Raw genomic sequence first — 20,196 nt, 5'->3', positions numbered from 1 at the left:
AGAGAGCGAGAGCACACAATCAGGGGGAGCGTGGAGCCCTATGAGGGGTTGGATCCCACTACCCTGAGATCATGACCTGAGCAGAAATCAAGAGTTAGATGCCCAACTGACCAAGCCACCCAGTTACTCCTTCACTGGGCTGCCTTGTAATGTTGTATTGCTGTTTGAGCAGAACTGTGCACGGTCTTGACCACATTCTCTCATATCCTCTTGAGACAAACGTTTCTCAGCAAAAAGAAAAAAAAAGCAAGTTTTCTTCAGTGCCAGCTTCAGTTTATGCCTGTACATACACAATAAGCTGAGCCCCACTTTACCTTGCAGATGGCCCAGTCCACCCAGTTCGGCACTCTATCTGATAGATGTCCCTGATCCAGCATGGGTAATCAGTCGTAGAACCAGTAAATTTCATGTTTTGGGCAAAATTGGTTGGTGTATCTTGGTGGCCCCAGGCATAACAGTATGCTGTGGGTGCCTGTTTCAGGACCTCATCTCTAACTGGTGCGTAGTCAAGAGCAGGGTAACGGCTGGGAACAGATCTAGTCTGGGACAGCATCTTAGAGATGGACCTGGAAGGATGGGCAAGATTTAGAGTTGTAGATACAGAAATGTTGGCGACTCCAGACAACAATAATATTGTCTGTTTCATTCTATAGCATAAAGAATTTTCAGTTCCAATTTTCCAGTTATCTTTCCAACTCCATTTCTTCGCTTCTTGAAGGGTGGCATGATCTCCGTGAGGATTTACGTATCTTCAACTTCACTTTTTGAAGTCCTATGGTACAATCTCTATGACAATTCAATTTATCCTAAGTAGGGGGCACAAGTGTCTAAGGATATCAGATCACTAAATTACAGGGTCTTCCTTTCACCTAACAATATACAAGAGTTCAGGTGCTATTGAGTTTATGTCCATAACCATCCAACCCTGTCCTCCCAAATTTGATTTCTGGCTTTCCCTTTTATTCAGTGAGTCCTTGTCAGAATACAGAATCCTCTTGACCCCTTCAGTACTAAGGATACCTGACCCCTTCCCTGCATTTGGGACTGCCAGCTTTTCCTTCATTTAAGCCCTTCTCCCACCAGCTTTCTCTGACACCGTACTCTTGGTTCTCCTCTCCTTCTGATGGTTCCTTCTCGGGCTCTTTCCCTCCGTCCCTTAAAAGCGTTTCCTAGGGCTCAGACTGGTTCTCTTTTCTCTACACACTCACAGTGGAGAACGGTCTAGGGACTCTTAGAACTGCAAAATACTTTGAGATAAGCAAGCCCCTTAACAGATGCTCACTAGCTCTCAGATGTTACTCTGCCTCGGTTAAACGAAACCCACCCAGCAAGGACACAAAAATGGGAGCTTTGTTAGGGAAATTTTCCAGCTACCACCTGCCCAGGAAGCAGGCACCTTAACAGGAAGAACCCTGTGAGGAGTCTCAGCTGAAACTTGCTCCTTTTGTTTGTTGTGTTCTTCCGACGAGGAGCACAGGCCTCAAAAAGAGAAGCAACCCTGAGCTTGTTTTCTGAGACATCCTCTTTATTTATGCCCTTCCATTTTAGACTGCAAGCTCCCAGGCGAGCTGGACGACTCTTACCCTGATCACTGAACTGCCCGCAGCACCCGCCCCGGGCCGGGCACAGGGCAGGTTTGGGGGCTTAGCTGCGGCTTGTTGGCACTCTCTAGCGCTGACGTCCCGGAGAGGACCGAGGGACGGCAGCCCAAGGGCCACAGTGTGGTCCAGCTGAGCGGGAGAGCAGGAAACGGGGCCACGGCTGGCTCTGCCGAGGGGCGCCGTACCCAGCTCCACCTGAAGGAGCAGACACGTGCCACACGGTCCGGACAGAGCCCAGGCATTTCCTGCGGATTTCATCCAGACCCCGCCCCCACGAAAACAACCTTAAGGGTCCGGTCCCCCACCCCGCCCCCAGGCCTCCGGGCGGGGCCTGCCTGGGCCGCGCAGCCGCAGTGTGGAGGGCCGGCCCGGCCCGGGTCTTCACAGAAGCCCCGCCCCTTACGCGCAGTGACGGGAGCGCGCGAGCCTCTGTCACGCAGGCGCGCTCGCGCGGCGTAGGTGGCGCTAGAGGCCGTCCCGGGGGTTGTCAGGAGACGGCGCTGCCGCCATTTTGTGGGGTGTTTGTCGCAGCGGCTGGAGAGGGAAGACGGCGGTTTGGCGACGTTTCCCGGCCAGAGGGCCTTTTGCTTTTGCGGAGGTGAGGTTTTGGGTGGACTGGGCTGGGCCGTTTCCGGTCTCTTAAGTCTTGAAGCCAGGTGTCGGAGAAATGACCCAGTTCGGGGCCTTGGCGATCGGGGTTTCTTCGGAGCACAGCCCCGCTGGTGGCCTTTGAACCTCGAGTTGCTTAGGTGCCCTGGTAGATTTGAAGTCCCGGGGCGGCGGGGCCGCGGTTCTGCCTGGCCCTCGCGTCGGGGCTCCGGGAGCCCTGGCGCCTGCCGCCGGCGAGAGCGAGGACGTGTCGGGAAGACCCTTCGAGAGCTGCCCTGGGGGCTGGTGTAGTCGGAGGTCAAGTTCTCCCCCCAGTGCCTGGTCTCTGCCCCGTGGTAGCGTTCCGGGGTTTTCCAGTCAAAACCTCTGGACCTGGCTGCGAGGGCGCCGAAGGCCCTGGCCAGGTGCCCGGGGCGGGGCGGAGGGGGTGGGGACCGAGTGCGCGTCGGAGGAACTGCGAGTCCGCCGGTCCGGGTGGTGGACCGAGCCCGTGCTCGGGAGAGGGGGAACCGTGGAGGGCTTCGAGCCTGGTGCAGCGCCCTTCTCGCCCCCTGCAGCGGAGCGCACGGCTGCCGCGCTGATCTGCATTCCCGATGCTTGGGCATCAGGCTGGCCTTGGTTACCAGGTGGCCTTGCACGCTGACCCGCCCCGCTCGGTCTTGTTTTGTAGCTGTCCCGCTGTGATTGTGCTCCGGACACACGCTCCTCCAGGCTCCCGTTACCCATTAGGTGCAGTCCTTCTGGGCCATCTAATCATACCTTCAGCCTCTTCCGATGTTTTTTAAAGTCATGTCCACAGGGGCGCCTGGGTGGCTCAGTCGTTAAGCGTCTGCCTTCGGCTCGGGTCGTGATCCCGGGGTCCTGGGATCGAGCCCCGCATCGGGCTCCCTGCTTAGCGGGAAGCCTGCTTCTCCCTCTCCCACTCCCCCTGCTTGTGTCCCCTCTCTCGCTGTGTCTGTCTCTGTCAAATAAATAAAATCTAAAAAAATAAAAAAGTCATGTCCACAGCATGAAATTGGGTATGAAAGGGCAGTAAGAGAATCAGATTTCTAAGGCGGATCCGTTGTGTCCGATGTTTTCAGTGAAAGATATGCGGGGATTCTCACATGTAAGACTGTTTCTTGATTGAAGGTAGTGTAGTAATTCTAAGTGGTTTTTTCTTTTGTGTGGATGTGAAGGACCTTTAACATGCAGGTCTGGGATTCTCTCTGCCTCCTGAGACAGTATTTCTGAACATTAGTAGGGGGAAGAGTTCACGACAGCTGAATTAAATTCAAAGTGAACCTAACTAGAGAAATGAAAAAAATCTTTGGCCTTCCCAGGGTGCTCATTCTTATTTTAATGTTTTGAGTATTGATAATTTTGGTGATCTGAGTATTCTGCCTTGTTAGAGGTGAGCTGGTTTTGGCAGACTGACAGAAGGGGCAAAAACAAACAAACAAAAAACACCCCACAAAGCTAAAGCAGATAGTTTTGCAAAAACTGCATTCATAATGGATAATCATGATGATAATCCTCAGTCATCAGGTGTTGTAATTTTGCTGGCTGTGATTTAAGAATGCTTAACCAAGCTATTTTAAAGAGTTACTACTGTGGTTAAAAGACAGGTGGGGTGATTAAAGGAAGGTTTGGAAGAATTCCACTAGAAATACAAATTTCTTTAGATGGCTTTTCTGTTGGCCTTGCCTCAAGTTAATTTGTAGTGTCATTCATGTCAGTTTCCCATTTTGAGGTGACTCTGTATCAAACTGGAATGCTCACTTAAATCATTCCCAATGAGAATCCTAACACATTTTAGAATTTTTGATTTACCTGACCAATGCCTTCTCTTCTCTTTTTAAGCAAAAGGCATGATACAAATATTTTCTTAGGGAATACCTCCCAGGAGAATTGCAGCTGCCTCATTTCAAGTCTTTTAATGCATTTGAAATCATTTATTTAAATTTTTACTTGAATTTGTTTGTTAGAAAGTCATTTGGGCAAGCTAAAGGCAGTAAACTAAGCTGAATTTGCTCCATTTTACCTTTTTTTCAGCTCTTGAGTTGCAAAACTCGCCCTTTGAGCAGTTTGGATATCACTGTTAAAAACTTAACTGCTTTGTAAAAGAAGTAAGATGGGGAGCAGCAGATAGTGATTACATTGTTAGAGCACCTATCCTGAGCCTGGAAGGAACCTTTGCATTAGAAGTTGTAGAGGGAAGCAGGAAATCAGGGAATGGTCATTACCCTCATCTGATTTCACTGACCATGTGCATCCTTGTAGGTTGGTTTCTTCAGTCACCCCAGATCTACAACAATTATGTTTTCATTTTAAGACTAATTGCAAGATGATCTGAAAATAAACTTGTTGAATAGAGAAAATGAGTTTATTAAAAAAAAATCTTTGTTTTGCTTTTCAGTTTCTCTGTTTGAATACTGTGTTTTACTCATGTCCTACTTTTTTCCCCAAAGCTTGGAGTCATTCTGAGATTAGAAAAGGGAACTCTCTTTAGTGTTTTTTTTTTTTTTAAAGAAGCTTCTTTTTTTTTTTTTTATTAAAGATTTTATTTATTTATTTGAGAGAGAGAATGAGAGACAGAGAGCATGAGAGGGAGGAGGGTCAGAGGGAGAAGCAGACTCCCTGCTGAGCAGGGAGCCCGATGCGGGACTCGATCCCGGAACTCCAGGATCATGACCTGAGCCGAAGGCAGTCGCTTAACCAACTGAGCCACCCAGGCGCCCTTAAAGAAGCTTCTTTACCTTTAAAACATCATCCCCTGTATTTAGTGTCCCTAAGTGTTTCTCTGATTTCAGTTGTCTGTATTACAGAATTTTGCCAAAGCTGTATGACACTTAGGGTATTTCTTTAAAATAGTTCATAAGGCCCCTGGGTGGCTCAGTTGGTTAAGCGACTGCCTTCAGCTCAGGTCATGATCCCAGGGTCCTGGGATGGAATCCTGCATCGGGCTCCCCGCCCCTTGCTCTGTGGGGAGCCTGCTTCTCCCTCTCCCTCTCCCTCTGCCTGCCGGTCCCCCTGCCTGTGCTCTCTCTCTGTCAAATAAATAACAAAAATCTTAAAAAAAATAAAAATAAAATAGTCCATAAAAGTTAACGTTTTGTTTTAAAGAAATCATATTAATAACTTTATCAGGAGATCATTTACTATAAAAGGAAGGTAAGGGACACCTGGCTGGCTCAGTTGGTGGAGCATGTGACTCCTGATCTTGGGGTTGTGAGTTTAAGCCCTGCGTTGGGTATGGGGATTACTTAAAAATAAAATCTTAAAAGTAATAAAAATGAATTAAAACCACTCAAATTATTAATTTTTAGCTGGATATTGTCTACTGGAGGTTCTAAGTCTAAATCCTAGCTGTTTGACTATGTTTACAATGGCAGTTAGCAAGGGTTAGTTGAAGATAAACACCAAACTTGAACATTTCTTTAGAAGAAGTGAAAGAAAGTGTATTATTAAGGTCTCACAGTGTCTTGCATCATTTGGTACTAGATCTGTATGCCATTTACAGTCATCTGACATACCATGGAATGGTGCCCCATGCCTTGGGAAATACCACCTACAAAGATGTTAGAACCCATAGGAGCCCATGTGCTGAGTGTTTATATTTAAATGCTGTGTAATATTTTATTTACTAAACATAGCCATCTATCGTCTCCACAGCTCACTATTCCTTTCCATTAACAGATGCGGCATTCCAAAAGAACCCACTGCCCTGATTGGGATAGCAGAGAAAGCTGGGGCCATGAAAGCTACAGTGGAAGTCACAAACGGAAGAGGAGGTCCCACAGTAGTACGCAAGAGAACAGACACTGTAAAGCACATCACCAGTTTAAAGAATCTGATTGGTAAATTACTTTTGAATTAGTCACATTTTAACACTAGGCGTTTTAATGATTTCTCATTAGCTTATGTAGCTTTATTCTGTCACATTGTTTTATAATTCAGTCAGGAGATACTCAGAAAACGTTTGTTGGATTCCTGTTACAGGCTAAATACTGTACAGGTGCTGAGACTACAGCTGTGACTAAAACAGTTCACACTCTTGTTGATGTCTGGCTGGGCCTGGTGGGAGACAGTTGAGTCCCAGCCGCCAGCAGTGTACTCAGGGCGGTGAGACACAAAGAGTTTAGTCAGAGTGGTGACAGGATGTCCAGTGAGTGCCTTTAACTTGTATGTAGGAGGAGATGTGTATTTTGGGGTGCTCATTTAGGGTTCCACGAATGAGAGATGATGAGGGGGTAGGGAGAGTTAGTCCAGATGAGAAACCAGCATGTGCTACTTGGGAATGGTAAAGTGCATGGGGGGATTAGTCACTTACACTGTATTCTGTAGGTTATATTTGTGGATAAGGCCAGTGGAGGTGTGTAGGACTTTTAGAAGCTTGGTTATTGTAAGAACCAGTAATTTAGGAAAGGGCCTCAATAAAAATTGTTCAGTAGCACATGTCCTGTTTAATTATACTCCTACTGTGTAAAATTTGGAGGTAATATATTTATATAGAATTAAAGGAATTTTAAAGTTCCTAAAGGATTAAAGAAAGGCTAGGTGAGTAGCATTTCTTTCGGTCTGTCTTCCGTTAACTTCCCTTTCTCATTTGTTTTGTTGGTTCTGTGTTTTCTCCTTGTTTTGTACAGATGTTCCATTGAGACTGTTTGCCAGATTGCTTTCTAAATTAGCCAGCTGGGGTTACTTTAAAAAAGAGTATGTAATTTTTTTCCTTCTCCATGCTAAAACAGACTTGTTCTGCGGAACAGTGAGCTTGTGGATAGTCACTGCAGACTAATCTTTCTTCATCACATACTGTCATATGGGGAAGAGGGAGGGTTTGCGCCAGGATGACAGTGACCTGAGCTAATTCATGCACTGTAGAAAAACGTCTGTTCCCTTCTATTAACAAATACAAAATGCCCTGTGAGGTTTAACTTCATAGTACTAATAATCGGTAAGCTTGTTATTCATTGTATATGTAGGAAGGAAGGTTTGAGTGATGAATAGTTTTCTTGTTCACAGTTAACTACATAAACATGATACTGTGTCACTCCAGTTAACCAGCCGGCCAGCAGCTGCTGCTTTGACAGTGGCACCAGGGGTGTCTTCTGGTAATTGCTCTCCATAATCTGGAATATTCTAATAGCCGTTTTTGAAGATTAAAAAACTTTACAATAGGGGCGCCTGGGTGGCTCAGTCGTTAAGCGTCTGCCTTCGGCTCAGGTCATGATCCCAGGGTCCTGGGATCGAGCCCCGCATCGGGCTCCTTGCTCGGCGGGGAACCTGCTTCTCCCTCTGCTGCTCCCCCTGCTTGTGCTCTCTCTCTCTCTGTCAAATAAATAAATAAAACAAAACTTTACAGTAGTATTTTTTTTTTTTAAGATTTTATTTATTTATTTATTTGCGAGAGAGAGAATGAGAGAGAGAGAGCATGAGAAGGAGGAGGGTCAGAGGGAGAAGCAGACTCCCCACGGAGCAGGGAGCTCGATGCGGGACTTGATCCCGGGACTCCAGGATCACGACCTGAGCCGAAGGCAGTCGCTTAACCAACTGAGCCACCCAGGCGCCCTACAGTAGTATTTTTTATAAAATTATTGAAAAGAGAACTGCAGTAAACTGTAAAGAAGGTAACCTTGGTAGGTTGCTAGTCCCCCATTATTTCTAACTATTAAAAAATCGTTGTTTACGAGTCTTTGTTTCTATTTCCTGAAAATAGGTTCTAAGAAGGGACATTTTTAAGTTAAAGGGTGTGAACTCTTATAAACCTCTTGCTACATATTCATTTTTTTTCTAGAAAGTTTGTACCAGATTCTACAACATGTTCTTTCATGCTCCTACCAGTCTTGACATTTTGAAATGCCAAGAATAGTGGTTTTAATTCGAATTTTTAAGGTTTTAGTGAGTTTGTCCAATACATATTTTTTCTCTTTCAGAGTATTTTACTGATTTAGAAGAGCTTTTACTGTATATCAATTTTTTTTTAACCTTTTTTCATACATATTGCAAAGTGTCTTTCTGATTTGTCTTTTGGCAGTAGCCTGTGAATTGGTCTCCCTTGCTACAGGCTTAATTAGTTCTGTACAGTATATCAGGAAGACTGATGTGGCTGTAAACAGTGCTTTTATGTATTGTGGTAAAAGTTCTTAAGTGTCTTATGTAACCTAGAGTATCAAGTCTTAAACCATTGATTCTCAAATTTGAGTGTGAACAGAATCTCCTCAGAGGTATGTGTAAAATGCATATTACCAGATGTAGATTCAGTCAGTCTTACCTGGGGCCCAGGGATCTTCATTTTTTAATAATTTCATATTTTGATACTACTGATAAACAGACCACCCTTTGAGAAACGCTATCTTAAACTCTTCAGCCTGGCATGCAAGATTTGCATGATCTGTTCCCTGCTTATTTATTTGCCTCTGTTCGTTCCCCTATGTGGAAAATTGGTCTTGCTGTAATTGTCTACGTACTGTTTCCTGGGTAATACGTAGACAGGCCATCTCCCAGAACACTGTTGTGATCTGTTAATGTGAGATGGTAATAATGCCATTCTTCTGCCCTGGCATTTCTTCTGCTTTCTACTGTATCGAAATCTTGACTTCCCTTTAAGATGCAACTCTGCTTTTTTATGGAGTCTTCCCTGACCATTTTAAACAGTTTGAGCCCCCCCTCCCCCCCAATGATCCTAGCACTCATACAACCTTTCAACATTTCCTGCATTGTTGAGTTTTGTTTTTATGTTCGTAATCTCAGATTGTTCATTTGTTGGCAAGGATTTTGCCTTATATCTATTTTTTTTTTTTTTATCTTCCACAGGACCTGTGTGGAAATAAAAACGAATGCCCGTAGCCTCATTATTCTTGGCTATTTTGAAGGACCACAGTGAAATATTCACTGGACATTCAGTGAATATTTTTAGAACTTAAATCAGTCTCTTCATCTTGTCTACTCTGTCCATACATAGCCTTTATAATTCTGTAGACTTTGTTTATATAATCTCTAAGGCTTGGTGGTTACAGATTGAAGAGGTCCCTCATCTTTCTAGTTTATCCTCATGGCTTTACTTCACCTCATGTTTGTTAGTCTGTAGATCGTTTATGGATTATCTGCAGCTCTAATTTTATGCACTATTCCAGCTAAAGATTATTAGTATTAGTTTTTTCTGATAGGTTTTGGACTTTAATGGAAAGGACGCCCTACAGAATTACAAAGGATGCCCTTAAGAGTGAGGTAATTTCTAGCCTGATGTAGATTTGTTGCTGACAGTTCGAAGCCAAGTGATCAGATCCCTGACCCAGACCCACATTCTTACCCTAATATCCTGAGTCGTTTCTCCAGTGGTTAGAACCTAAGATTAAAACTGGGGAAAGGGGGTAAAGGGGGTTCTGCATTTCCCTAGCCTGGATTTGATGCCAGCCCTGTTGAGTAGGAGCTTAGAGATGCTTTCCTTGTATCTCTGCCTACACCAGCACACTGGGAAAAAGAACAACAGCATATTCTGGGCAAAGAATGAGGTTGGTGAGGGCAACTAGTCAACATCTGTCACTCCATTGCTTGTCAGGATTCTTGTAGCCGATTTGTCTGACTGGGCAGGTGTCCCCTCTCTCCCTCAGTGCTCCATGTGCATCCCTCTTGAAGCTTCGCACTCTGTTGAAGAGGACACCATCCCAGGTAGAGAGGGGGACGGGAAACTGGGCCAATTGAATCTGTGTCCTTTTCTTTCCATCAGATCTAGGCTACTTAACTGGGATCTGTGGACTTCCTGGGGTCCGGGACCTCTATGCAATTCCTTGCCGAGTTTTGTTTGTGCATTTGTGCATTTCTTAGGGGAGAGGGTCCATAGCTTTCATCAGATTTTTGAAGGGATCTGTAGATTCAGAAGTTAAGCACTATGGCACTAGATGGTAAGGTTTCCCATGTAGAATTTTTGAGTATTTTGCAAGTAGGAATGACAGGAAATCAGAACACAAAGGGAAATAGGGTGGTGCGGGTGGGTGTTTTGTAATCCTAGGCAAGCAATTACAAGATCCTTTTCTCATTTGTGGGGAATATATTTTAATGTCTTTGGCACATGAGGCAACCTTCAAAAGCGGTGTTGTCTATTTCTCAAAAAGGAAAACCAGGAAGCTGGGAATACGAAGAGGAGAGGAGATGGGATGGGTGATACGTGTAGTAGAATGGGCCCGTATGATAGGAGTTAGAATATGCTCTACAACCATGGCAAATCCTTTTCCTTCTTAGGGATCTTAATTTAGTGATGTGTAAAATGAAAGGGCTGGAATGCAATTAAGATTCCTTCTAGCTCCAGTATACCTTTCATGAAAGAATTCTGTGTGTGCCGGAGAGAACTAAAATTCTCTTACATTAAAAGAGAAAGGAATCCTGTTTGGCCTGCCTCTGATTGTGTGTGGCTCTGTGAGGAAAGCAGGCAAGCTTAGTTACAGATGCATGTATCCTAAGACTGATAAATTTCAGAAGAGCAGTTTTGTGAATTTTTGGTTTTAACTTTCTCTGAAAGGTAAAGGGACACTTAAGTAAACCCTGAACATAACATAATTGACTCAAGCTTTGTTCCTTGATGTGAGGTGTTTGATAGTCTATCTGATGGAGAGTGTGAACTCGCTTGTTGGTTAAAGCAAGATTATGTCTTAAGTTTATGAGATAAGTATAAATTCTAATCCATCAATTTGAGGTTTTTTCTTTTATTGAGTTAGCTGTTAAACCAGGAATTACTGAGAGATTGTTCTGTTTGAGCCACACTGCTGCAGAACGAAGAGAGTGATTTGAAATCCTTTACTGTGTTCACAGTCATTATTTAGAAGCAAGGTCCTTGAATGAGAGAGATTATCGGGACCGGAGATACGTTGATGAATACAGAAATGACTACTGTGAAGGCTATGTTCCTAGACATTATCACAGAGACGTTGAAAGCGGTTATCGAGTCCACTGCAGTAAATCTTCGGTCCGAAGCAGGAGAAGCAGTCCTAAAAGGAAGCGTAATAGACACTGTTCAAGTCATCAGTCACGTTCGGTATGATTGATTTTGTTTTTATCTTGGGTGGATGCTTATTTGTGTGTAAAAGCTCTTAAGGAGCCAGTAAGTTTGAAAAAGTTTATGTATACATATAATATTATTTGGATATATTATAATTGTTTATATTACTGAGTCCTTAAACATCCAGATTCTCATAGCTAATCTGTATTTATTAGGTAGCCTTCATTTGCCCACGTTTACTCATTTTCTGCACTCCAGATCATGAGTTCTTGATGTTAATATTAAAAATATTTTTAAGTTTTGTAATATAATTTTATGAAAAGATGAAGCACCCATCTTTTCTTTCATCTTAAACTTTTTTTTTTTTTAACACACTTTAAAAGAAGCCCTTTTCCTGATAGTTGGAAACAAATCTAGAATGTTGCACTGGTGGATACTTAATTGTTGATAGTCTCTACGTAGGGAAGTCCCAGAGCACAGTGCGTCATTGTCCATAGCTAGTTCCATCAAAATTCTGAAATGGGTGCTGAATGGAAAATGCATTAGCCAAAAGTGTGCCTTTTTTTACACTCAGACATCTTCACCTGTTTAATCAGTAAACTTTGAATAAATTGTTTTCTTCCCCAAGTTTTCTTCAGTAGAACTAGCTTTGATTAGATTGAACACTGAAATTAACTAGCTTTTATTTCCCCTTTTACTTTAATAATGTATACTTTAAAATATTGCTAAATAAGCAATTTCAACTAGTCTTGACATTTTAAAACCTTTTCCTGACAAACTAGACATTTCAATTCACAGCATATGCTATTTTATAGCAAGAGATTAGTAGATCATGACATTGCATTCTTTAAATTTCAGACTTCAATTAAATCAGTATTTTAAAGAGACAATTGTGTTGTTTTTTTTCTATTGCCACTTTAAGTATCTTATCTGAAAATCTGTTCCTTGCCATGTTTTTCTTCTGTAACATAAACTGTGCCCTGTGAATTTCTGGGGACTGAATTTGAAATTGCTCCTGCCAACTGTTCGTGGCCTGGTGCTTATCTGAATGCCTGAATATCTCCCCGCTGAATGAATTGCGTATTCTGCCCTGAATTCACTCTGATATATTGATTGGCTGGACGATCTTGGTGCTGCCCACTTGCCGTTCCAGAAGAGCCACCGAAGGAAAAGATCCAGGAGTATAGAGGATGATGAGGAGGGTCACCTGATCTGTCAAAGTGGAGACGTTCTAAGAGCAAGATGTATAGAATATTTTTCAACACTTTTTTAACTTTGCAGACAGAATAATCTTTTTAAGAATAGTTTGTCAGCGGGGGGCTAAAGAACTCTTCATTGCTTTTTTGTTTTGTTTTTTTGTGGGTTTGTTTGTTGTTCTTTTGTATTTCTTCTTTTCTATAGAATTTAAATATTTCTACTCTAAAGTTCCAAAATAATCAATGGAATTTGAGATTAGAGCAAGAAAGATAGCTCTATCTAATTGTTTTTATAGCAGCTGAAAATAAAATAATTTGAGTGCTGGAACCTTAGTTATGCTTTGGTAGAGATCATTTGAAAATATTCCACACTTAAGTATTCATTGTTTGAATAACTAGATAATTGGTACTCAGGTACTTACTCCTCTTTCTCCTCCCTTACTTTAGATGAAATCGTGGACACTTTGGGTGAAGGGGCCTTTGGCAAAGTTGTAGAGTGCATTGATCATGGCATGTAAGTTTTTTTTTCTTTTTTGAACATTCTGATATTTCTTGGGGGGAAGGATCCATCATTTAGATGAAATGGTATTTTAAGTAGGAGCCACGTGTTTTCCTGGGTGGTGTAAATATCCAAAATTTCTTGAGCTGTGTCTGGTTATTTACCAGAATGTGGATTTTGATCAAGAATGCTGACAAATTCAGGGGCGCCTGTCTGGCTCAGTCGGTGGAGCGTGCGACTCTTGATCTTTGGGTTGTGAATTTGAGCCCCAGGGCAGGTGTAGAGATTACTTAAAAATAAAATGTTAAAAAAAGAAACCTGACAAATTCCATCAGTTGGTGTTTGTTGAAATTAAAGTGGGTCTTCAAAAGAAGGGGTTTCCTAGAACTTAGGGCCTTGACCCTTAGGTGAGATTTAGAGTGCTTTCTTTAGTTTTGAATAGCAGAAACCAATAAAGCTTGTCTAATCTCGGTCAAAAACATGTATTCTCGATCTGAAGATTGCACAGTGGAAGAAATGGCCTAGCAAAAAGCAGTCTGCCCTGGAGTGTTGTTAAGGGAGTGGAAGGGAACATCTTCCATTTAAAAGGTTTTGGAACCTTTTAGGGGCTCCTGGGTGGCTCAGTTGGTTAAGCATCTGCCTTTGGCTCAGGTTGATGATCTCATGGTCCTGGGATCAAGCCCCCATTAGGGAGGCTCAGTGGGGAGTCTGCTTGCCCTCTGCCCCTCCCCCGCTCATGCTCATGACCTCGCCCCCCCCATAAATTAAAAAAAAATCTTAAAAAAATATATAAGATTTTGGAACCGTCCAGCTTTATTTTGGAATGATTCATAATTACAACTGGAAGTCTGCTATTAAGTACTAGATAGTACTAGAAGAATTACGTTTTATCACAGTTGGGCTCTGTGTCATGTAGATCTTATACACTGTTTCTTCAGACTTGATGAAATCAAAGTTTGTATGGCAAAGAAACAAAAACAGAACAAAAACCTTTATTCCCAAATTTGTGTATTAGAGTTAGCTTCTTAAGTATAAAGAAATTCTATTATTTAAAGTCTGCAGAATAAAGTCCAGATTCTTTAATGAGTTATACGAAACCCTTTGTGATTTGGTGCTCTGTGTCTCATTTTAACATTTTCCTCCAGGATCTCTGTTCTGTAAATTGCAAACTTTTTTTGTAAATGAACCTCTTTAAAACAGTTTAGTTCAACTGCACATCTCTAAATTGATATCTAAAACTTTTCATCATAAAATAGTTGGGAAGGATGTGATTTTCACCTTATTTAAACAATATATTTTTAAACTTCTCTCTTTAAATATATTTGAGGGAATGTAAATACTGTAGCAACTTGATAAACCTAATGTTATCCATGAATCAGCTCTTCTTGAATGCTTAAACATGTTTTATTCTTGGTTATTTTCATTCCATTTTCCATAAAGTATATTATTCTAAGTATCTTATTATCACCCTGTCTTTTTCTGTAACAAAAATGTGAATGTTAAGTGAAATTTTGAAGTATATTGAAATACTTTCAGACTTCTAGAAAAGTTTCTAGAATAGCTGAAAAATCCTATATATCCTTTTCCCAGATTTTCCACGTGTTAGCATTTTACATTTTCTTTATCATTCTCTATATACCCACGTGTGTTATATTTTCAAATTTTGCCAGCTCAGATCTTACTCAGACTTCACCAGTTGTCCTATTAATATCCTTTAAAATTTCTTGAGATTCCGAAGTGAGTATTTGAGATATTCCAATTAATGGTATTCAGTTGATCAAGTACAGTTCTATTGCAAATTTTGTTACTTATTGGACCTGCGTATAAAAGTTAATTGGAAATGTGTCTTTTATTGGGTTGGTTTGGACTTTTAAAAAAGGAGTACACATATTCATAAACATACTTCAAGTGCTTAACTTTAGAGGCTTCCTTTTTTTTTTTTTTTTAAGATGACATGTAACGTGTAAGTTGAAAGTGTACAATTCTTCACTGTAATATAATTACTCTAGTAGTTTTAGCTAACAGTTTTATTTTTCATTTGTAGAGCTAATAAGCACTGAGAAAACTTGGTCATACAGTAGATGAGACTAGAAGGAGTTTTGTCACAGTAGTTTCATAGCGACTCTTTGAAGAAGTCTTGAGATACATGTCAAGTGTCATAGGGAGATTATCATCAAACTAAGTTTTTAATGATTTATGAGCTCACAATTTCACTGGGGCTTTGTTGAAAACAGTGAATCGGAAACCACCAGACTTGGAAAAAAGGTTTGCTATCCAGCCACTAAAAAGCTTGGTTTGCCTCAACGATTTTTTTTAAGGCTAATTTATTTTGAGAGAGCGTGAGGGTAGGGGCAGAGGGAGAGAATCTCAAGCAGACTCTTGGCGCTGAGCACCGAGCGGGACATGGGGCTCGCTCTCATGACCCTGAGATCATGACCTGAGCAGAAATCATGAGTTGGCTGCTGAATGGACTCTGCCACCCAGGCGCCCCCTAGGGCACATATCTTAATATACTAATTAGGGGTGTATGAAGTTTTCTTATGTAAAGTGGAAGGACCACAGTAAAAAAAAAAAGGAGGCTCGAATGCTGGTTCGTCTTTAGGAAGATCAGATTTAGAAAAGAAGACAAAAAGAATTTGAAGGTTTAGAAATTCATTTCCTTCTAGATCATTCGTGGCTTGATACTTTCTAGGAAGTATTACAGATACCCAGATACCCCAGTCTAAAGCTTCTGCCCTACTCTAGCTGTTTTACCTACTTGCATCAGTGAATGTGCTAAACATTTTCTTGGCTTCATGGCGTCTCCTTTGTTTGAACATGTTCACTTTTCCTCCCAAATCTTACAGACTGGTAGCTGTTTTTCAGGGCTCAGTCATGTGTCACCTCTTCTCTGAATAAGTTTGAGCTTCCCTGACCCCCTAATTGTTAAGCTCTCCCATCTCTTTGCTGTGTAGTAGCTCATACGAAGCACTTCTAACCTTGTAAGTTGTTCATGTGTCTGTTTTTTCCATTAGACCGTGAGGAACGGAGGGACAAACCTTGTCTTCTTCACTAACACCTTTGTGCCCTCTGGCACAGGGTGGTCTGTCCCGGTGAATGAGCATATGCTTTCAGCAGTAGCATGTTCTATTTGAGGTTTTATTTTTATCTTCTTTTTTTTTAACTTTTGTTTAAAATCTAGGTAAATTGTAAAGTTCTGGAAACATTAATATTTGTGAGTATTAAGGGAATTAATCGTTCTATAGAAAGTGTGTTTTGTCAGAATGCTTTGAAAAGATGTTATATGGAATCTGATAAAAGATGCCCTGAAAAGTCTTTTTAGACTTATTTTAGAAAAATAACAAGAGTAATTAATACTCAGTAAGATTATGCTTTAGAGGACACATGTCTTCAGCCTTCTCCTGTACATAAACCTTTTTCATCTTAATTTTGTTTTTAAGGGATGGCATACATGTAGCAGTGAAAATTGTAAAAAATGTAGGTCGATACCGTGAAGCAGCTCGTTCAGAAATCCAAGTATTGGAGCATTTAAATAGTACTGATCCCAATAGTGTCTTGTAAGTATAAACTTGAACTGTGCTCCATCATGTTGCCTAAAATAAGCAGAATTCTGTGAACTGACTTGTTTTTATTTTGATCTGTTTTAGCCGATGTGTCCAGATGCTAGAATGGTTTGATCATCATGGTCATGTTTGTATTGTGTTTGAACTACTGGGACTTAGTACCTATGATTTCATTAAAGAAAATAGCTTTCTACCATTTCAAATTGACCACATCAGGCAGATGGCGTATCAGATCTGCCAGTCTATAAATTGTAAGTATACTTGATAAATTTTAAACACCAGAAAATTAAAAGTGTTCGTTATACAAGCAACATGTCAAAACATTGTTACTAAAAGTACACGTTAGGTAAAGATGAAACTCCCGTACCCACTACTAATCCTCACTGTCCCCCAATACAGATGAAATAATGTAAAGGAAACTAATAATGCCTTTTTGTTCTCTTGTAGTTTTGCATCATAATAAATTAACCCATACAGATCTGAAGCCTGAAAATATTTTATTTGTGAAGTCTGACTATGTAGTCAAATATAATTCTAAAATGGTAAGTTACAGACTTAATTTTGGTGGTGGTTTTTAAAATTAATTTAGCTTGGTGATCTTGGATGAGGAATTTTCACTTCTGAGGCTGGTTATATCCTGATATTTAACCTAAAAAGGATAATCCTTCTTTACTTTTCTCATGGAGTTATGTTGAACATCAGAAAGATAATTCATGTGCAGCAAGCCTTTTGAAGTGCTATAAAGTATTTCATTTCTTTACTGATCTTTGTGTTGACTCAACTGTATTTTTCTAGAAACGTGATGAACGCACACTGAAAAACACAGATATCAAAGTTGTTGACTTTGGAAGTGCAACGTACGATGATGAACATCATAGTACTTTGGTATCTACACGGCATTACAGAGCTCCAGAGGTCATTCTGGGTCAGTAGACACCACCCTTCCTGATACTGTAATTAAAAAAGAGATTTTTTTTCCTCCACATCTTTTATTAGGGGATGGGGGGGCTGGATATGATTTTCTTAGCAGTGTACAGAAAATGTTACCTGCCTTAAGAAAAACTGTCTGGACATGGCTAAAAATAACTTTTCCTGAATGGGAAAAATGTGATACCATCTGTAAAGACATTTCAGATGTTTTTGTTTTTAGTTTTTATTTTATTTATGTATGCTTGTATGCTTGCTCCATGCCCAGCATGGAGCCCAGTGCAGGGCTTGAACTCACATACCTGAGATCAAGACCTGAATTGAAATCGAGAGACAGACGCTTAACTGACTGAGCCACCCAGGCGCCCCCAAGTGGTTATTTTTTAAACAAGTTAACTTTGCGAGATCATAAAAGGGCAGGTTCCGTTGACAAAGTCTGTCACAGCAATGTGAAGTGATGGGGCTACCCATTTTCACGTCACAAAAGCATGGTGCTGTAGAAATGCTAAAGGTCTGGTTGGCAGACATCTAGGTAAAGAGCAGATGGAGGTCAAGAAGAAGGAGGGGGGCCAGTCTAAAAGGAGAGCTTCTTCGAGAAGAAAATGAGAGAAAGATTAAAGAAGAAAATGACTTAAGGTACAGAGTTTTGAAATAAGAGGGAATTCAGTAAGGGAGCACGTGTCTTATGCCTCAAAAATGTCCCAGAGACCAGATCTTGTAATCAAGTGGGGAAGTGTCAGGAGGTTGGGGGTTCGGAGACTGTGGAAGGAAGTTTAGATCCAGGTGCTCTTTGTAGATGGTTACATGGAATAAGCTTATTAGCCAAAAGTATGGTCCAACTGAGGTTGAATAGTAGACCATTTTAATAGAGTCAGTTTCTCCTTTTCACCTTTTTTTGCGCAACAGGAGTTGGTAGTTCAGAATAAGATTAGAAAAACATGATTTTTACCTAGAGTTGGGGGATTGGTAAAGGCATAAGGAAATTGAGAATATTAGGCAGTGCTGGCCAATAGAACTTTCCATGTTTCCATGGAAACTTTCGTTGTATATTTGCAGTGTCCAATATGGTGGCCGTTCACCACATGTGGACTACTGTGTACTTGCAATGTCGGTAGTGTGACTGAGACACTGAATTTTAAGTTTTATATTAATTTAAATGTTGGATGTAAATAGCCTCATGTGGCCGGTGGCCACCGTGCTGGAAAGTAAGGTTTCGAGCTTGTCTTTGAAATGGATGATAATAGGATTCCTGCTTAGTGTGGTCTGAAAGGAGCTGTTGTGTTGCAGTAGTTTAGAAAGTGTATTCATGGTTGAGGACTAAAGGCTTCAATGAGGGCAAAAGAAAGGGGTATGGAAAGAGTCTGTGGACAGAGAAGTATTTTCGGGTCTTAAAAAGACATAACTTACTGTGTTGTCAATTTTAAGATGCAGATTTCCCGGAGGCGCCTGGGTGGCTCAGTCGTTAAGCGTCTGCCTTCGGCTCAGGGCGTGATCCCAGGGTTCTGGGATCGAGCCCCGCGTCGGGCTCCCTGCTCCGCGGGAAGCCTGCTTCTCCCTCCCCCACTCCCCCTGCTTGTGTTCCCTCTCTCGCTGTGTCTCTGTCAAATAAATAAATAAAATCTTTAAAAAAAAAAATGCAGATTTCCCCCCACATTTTAACATGAGGAACACAACACAGAATAACTGGCATTTTTTTCTTTGTTATTGGTACATAAAATAGTCCTGTGTCTTACTGTTAATGGCCTCCCTAGATTGGATAAAATACAGTAATTCTTAGTAATGACAGTAACACAGTTCCAAGTATGGCCAGACTAGATAGTTGATGTAAATCCAGACTTGGGGTTATTGCCCTTGAGGAAAAGAAATTAGGAGATTGGGAGATTAGTAGGGTCCTTTGTGTTTTTGTGAAGTATTAATCCTGAGGATTAAGGCAGAATTAGGTTGAAGAGGAAGATGAAGTCAGGGGTGCCATTGAGGAGGGCAGTTGGTCTCCTGTCTTGCGTGCTGGTAGTAAACAGATGAAGCTGAGAGAGGTAGGTAGAAGTGAACGGTGGGGAATCCCAGAGAGTCTGAGTCGGTGCCCAAGAGAATGGGATGGTTTAGAACAGTGTGTGGCAGGTTATGCTCACCTGGGAAAAAAGCTGCTTTGGGAGATGGGAGTGGCTGGAGAAGAAAACATTAATTTTGGGTCCAAGACCTATCATTTGCAGATTTTTTTATGCATCACCATAGGTAGACCCCGTGCGCAGTTATCCATTTGTTCAAATGATAGGCACTGTGAGGATTAACCAAAGTGACTAAATTAAAAAAATAAGTAAATAAAATGACTAAATCACAGTCAAGTTTTTCGAATGTGTTTTTCATTACTGAAAGTAATTGAAATGTCTTTTAAAGTAGGTTTTATTTATATATTATTGTTTTATTAACTATTTGATCTTTAAAAGATGAAAACATCTATATGGTTTACTCTTTTTCTCCTTTCCAATTAAGTACAGGCTTAAGAAGACTAGGTATTTTATTCTTTCCTGAACAGTACTGCCATTGAGAATTGTGAAGGGGAAAGTATATGTGATACCACGTACAGACAGCCTGAAAAGTACATATATAAGTAGAATAAGTAGATCCCTGTGAACTTTAAATGGCTCTGTAATTTTGCTTATAATGAAACTGCTTACAATGCCATTATAATCCTTATGTAATTTATGTAAAACTATATTTTTTTATTTTATATTTTTTTAATTTTTTTAAAGATTTTATTTATTTGACGGAGAGAGACACAGCAAGAGAGGGAACACAAGCAGGGGGAGTGGGAGAGGGAGAAGCAGGC

At 41.2% G+C, this 20,196-nt stretch overlaps 1 protein-coding gene across 3 annotated transcripts in view; it reads left to right on the top strand.

The window, feature by feature from the left end:
* The first annotated feature begins 2,046 nt into the window (after positions 1 to 2,046).
* CLK4 (CDC like kinase 4) overlaps positions 2,047 to 20,196 on the top strand; it is a 24,178-nt gene continuing 6,028 nt past the window's right edge. Inside the window, exons 1-9 of one of the 3 annotated variants that reach the window (XM_006730499.3) lie at positions 2,047 to 2,199; positions 5,889 to 6,049; positions 10,998 to 11,220; positions 12,338 to 12,428; positions 12,828 to 12,894; positions 16,320 to 16,436; positions 16,527 to 16,693; positions 16,890 to 16,984; positions 17,238 to 17,367. In XM_006730499.3, the coding sequence (XP_006730562.1) occupies positions 5,889 to 6,049; positions 10,998 to 11,220; positions 12,338 to 12,428; positions 12,828 to 12,894; positions 16,320 to 16,436; positions 16,527 to 16,693; positions 16,890 to 16,984; positions 17,238 to 17,367 (1,051 nt within the window). In that variant the 5' untranslated portion in view covers positions 2,047 to 2,199. Of the gene's footprint in view, positions 2,200 to 5,888; positions 6,050 to 9,005; positions 9,861 to 10,997; positions 12,895 to 16,319; positions 16,437 to 16,526; positions 16,694 to 16,889; positions 16,985 to 17,237; positions 17,368 to 20,196 lie in introns of those variants that run through there. The other 2 variants (XM_031025062.2, XM_081827325.1) reach the window with 2 other exon arrangements.

This window comes from Leptonychotes weddellii, chromosome 7 (genome assembly GCF_054177405.1).
Source record: "Leptonychotes weddellii isolate Sample4059 chromosome 7, ASM5417740v2, whole genome shotgun sequence".
In the NCBI taxonomy this organism is placed as follows: domain Eukaryota; kingdom Metazoa; phylum Chordata; class Mammalia; order Carnivora; family Phocidae; genus Leptonychotes; species Leptonychotes weddellii.
This window is presented reverse-complemented; position numbering and strand designations above follow the sequence as displayed.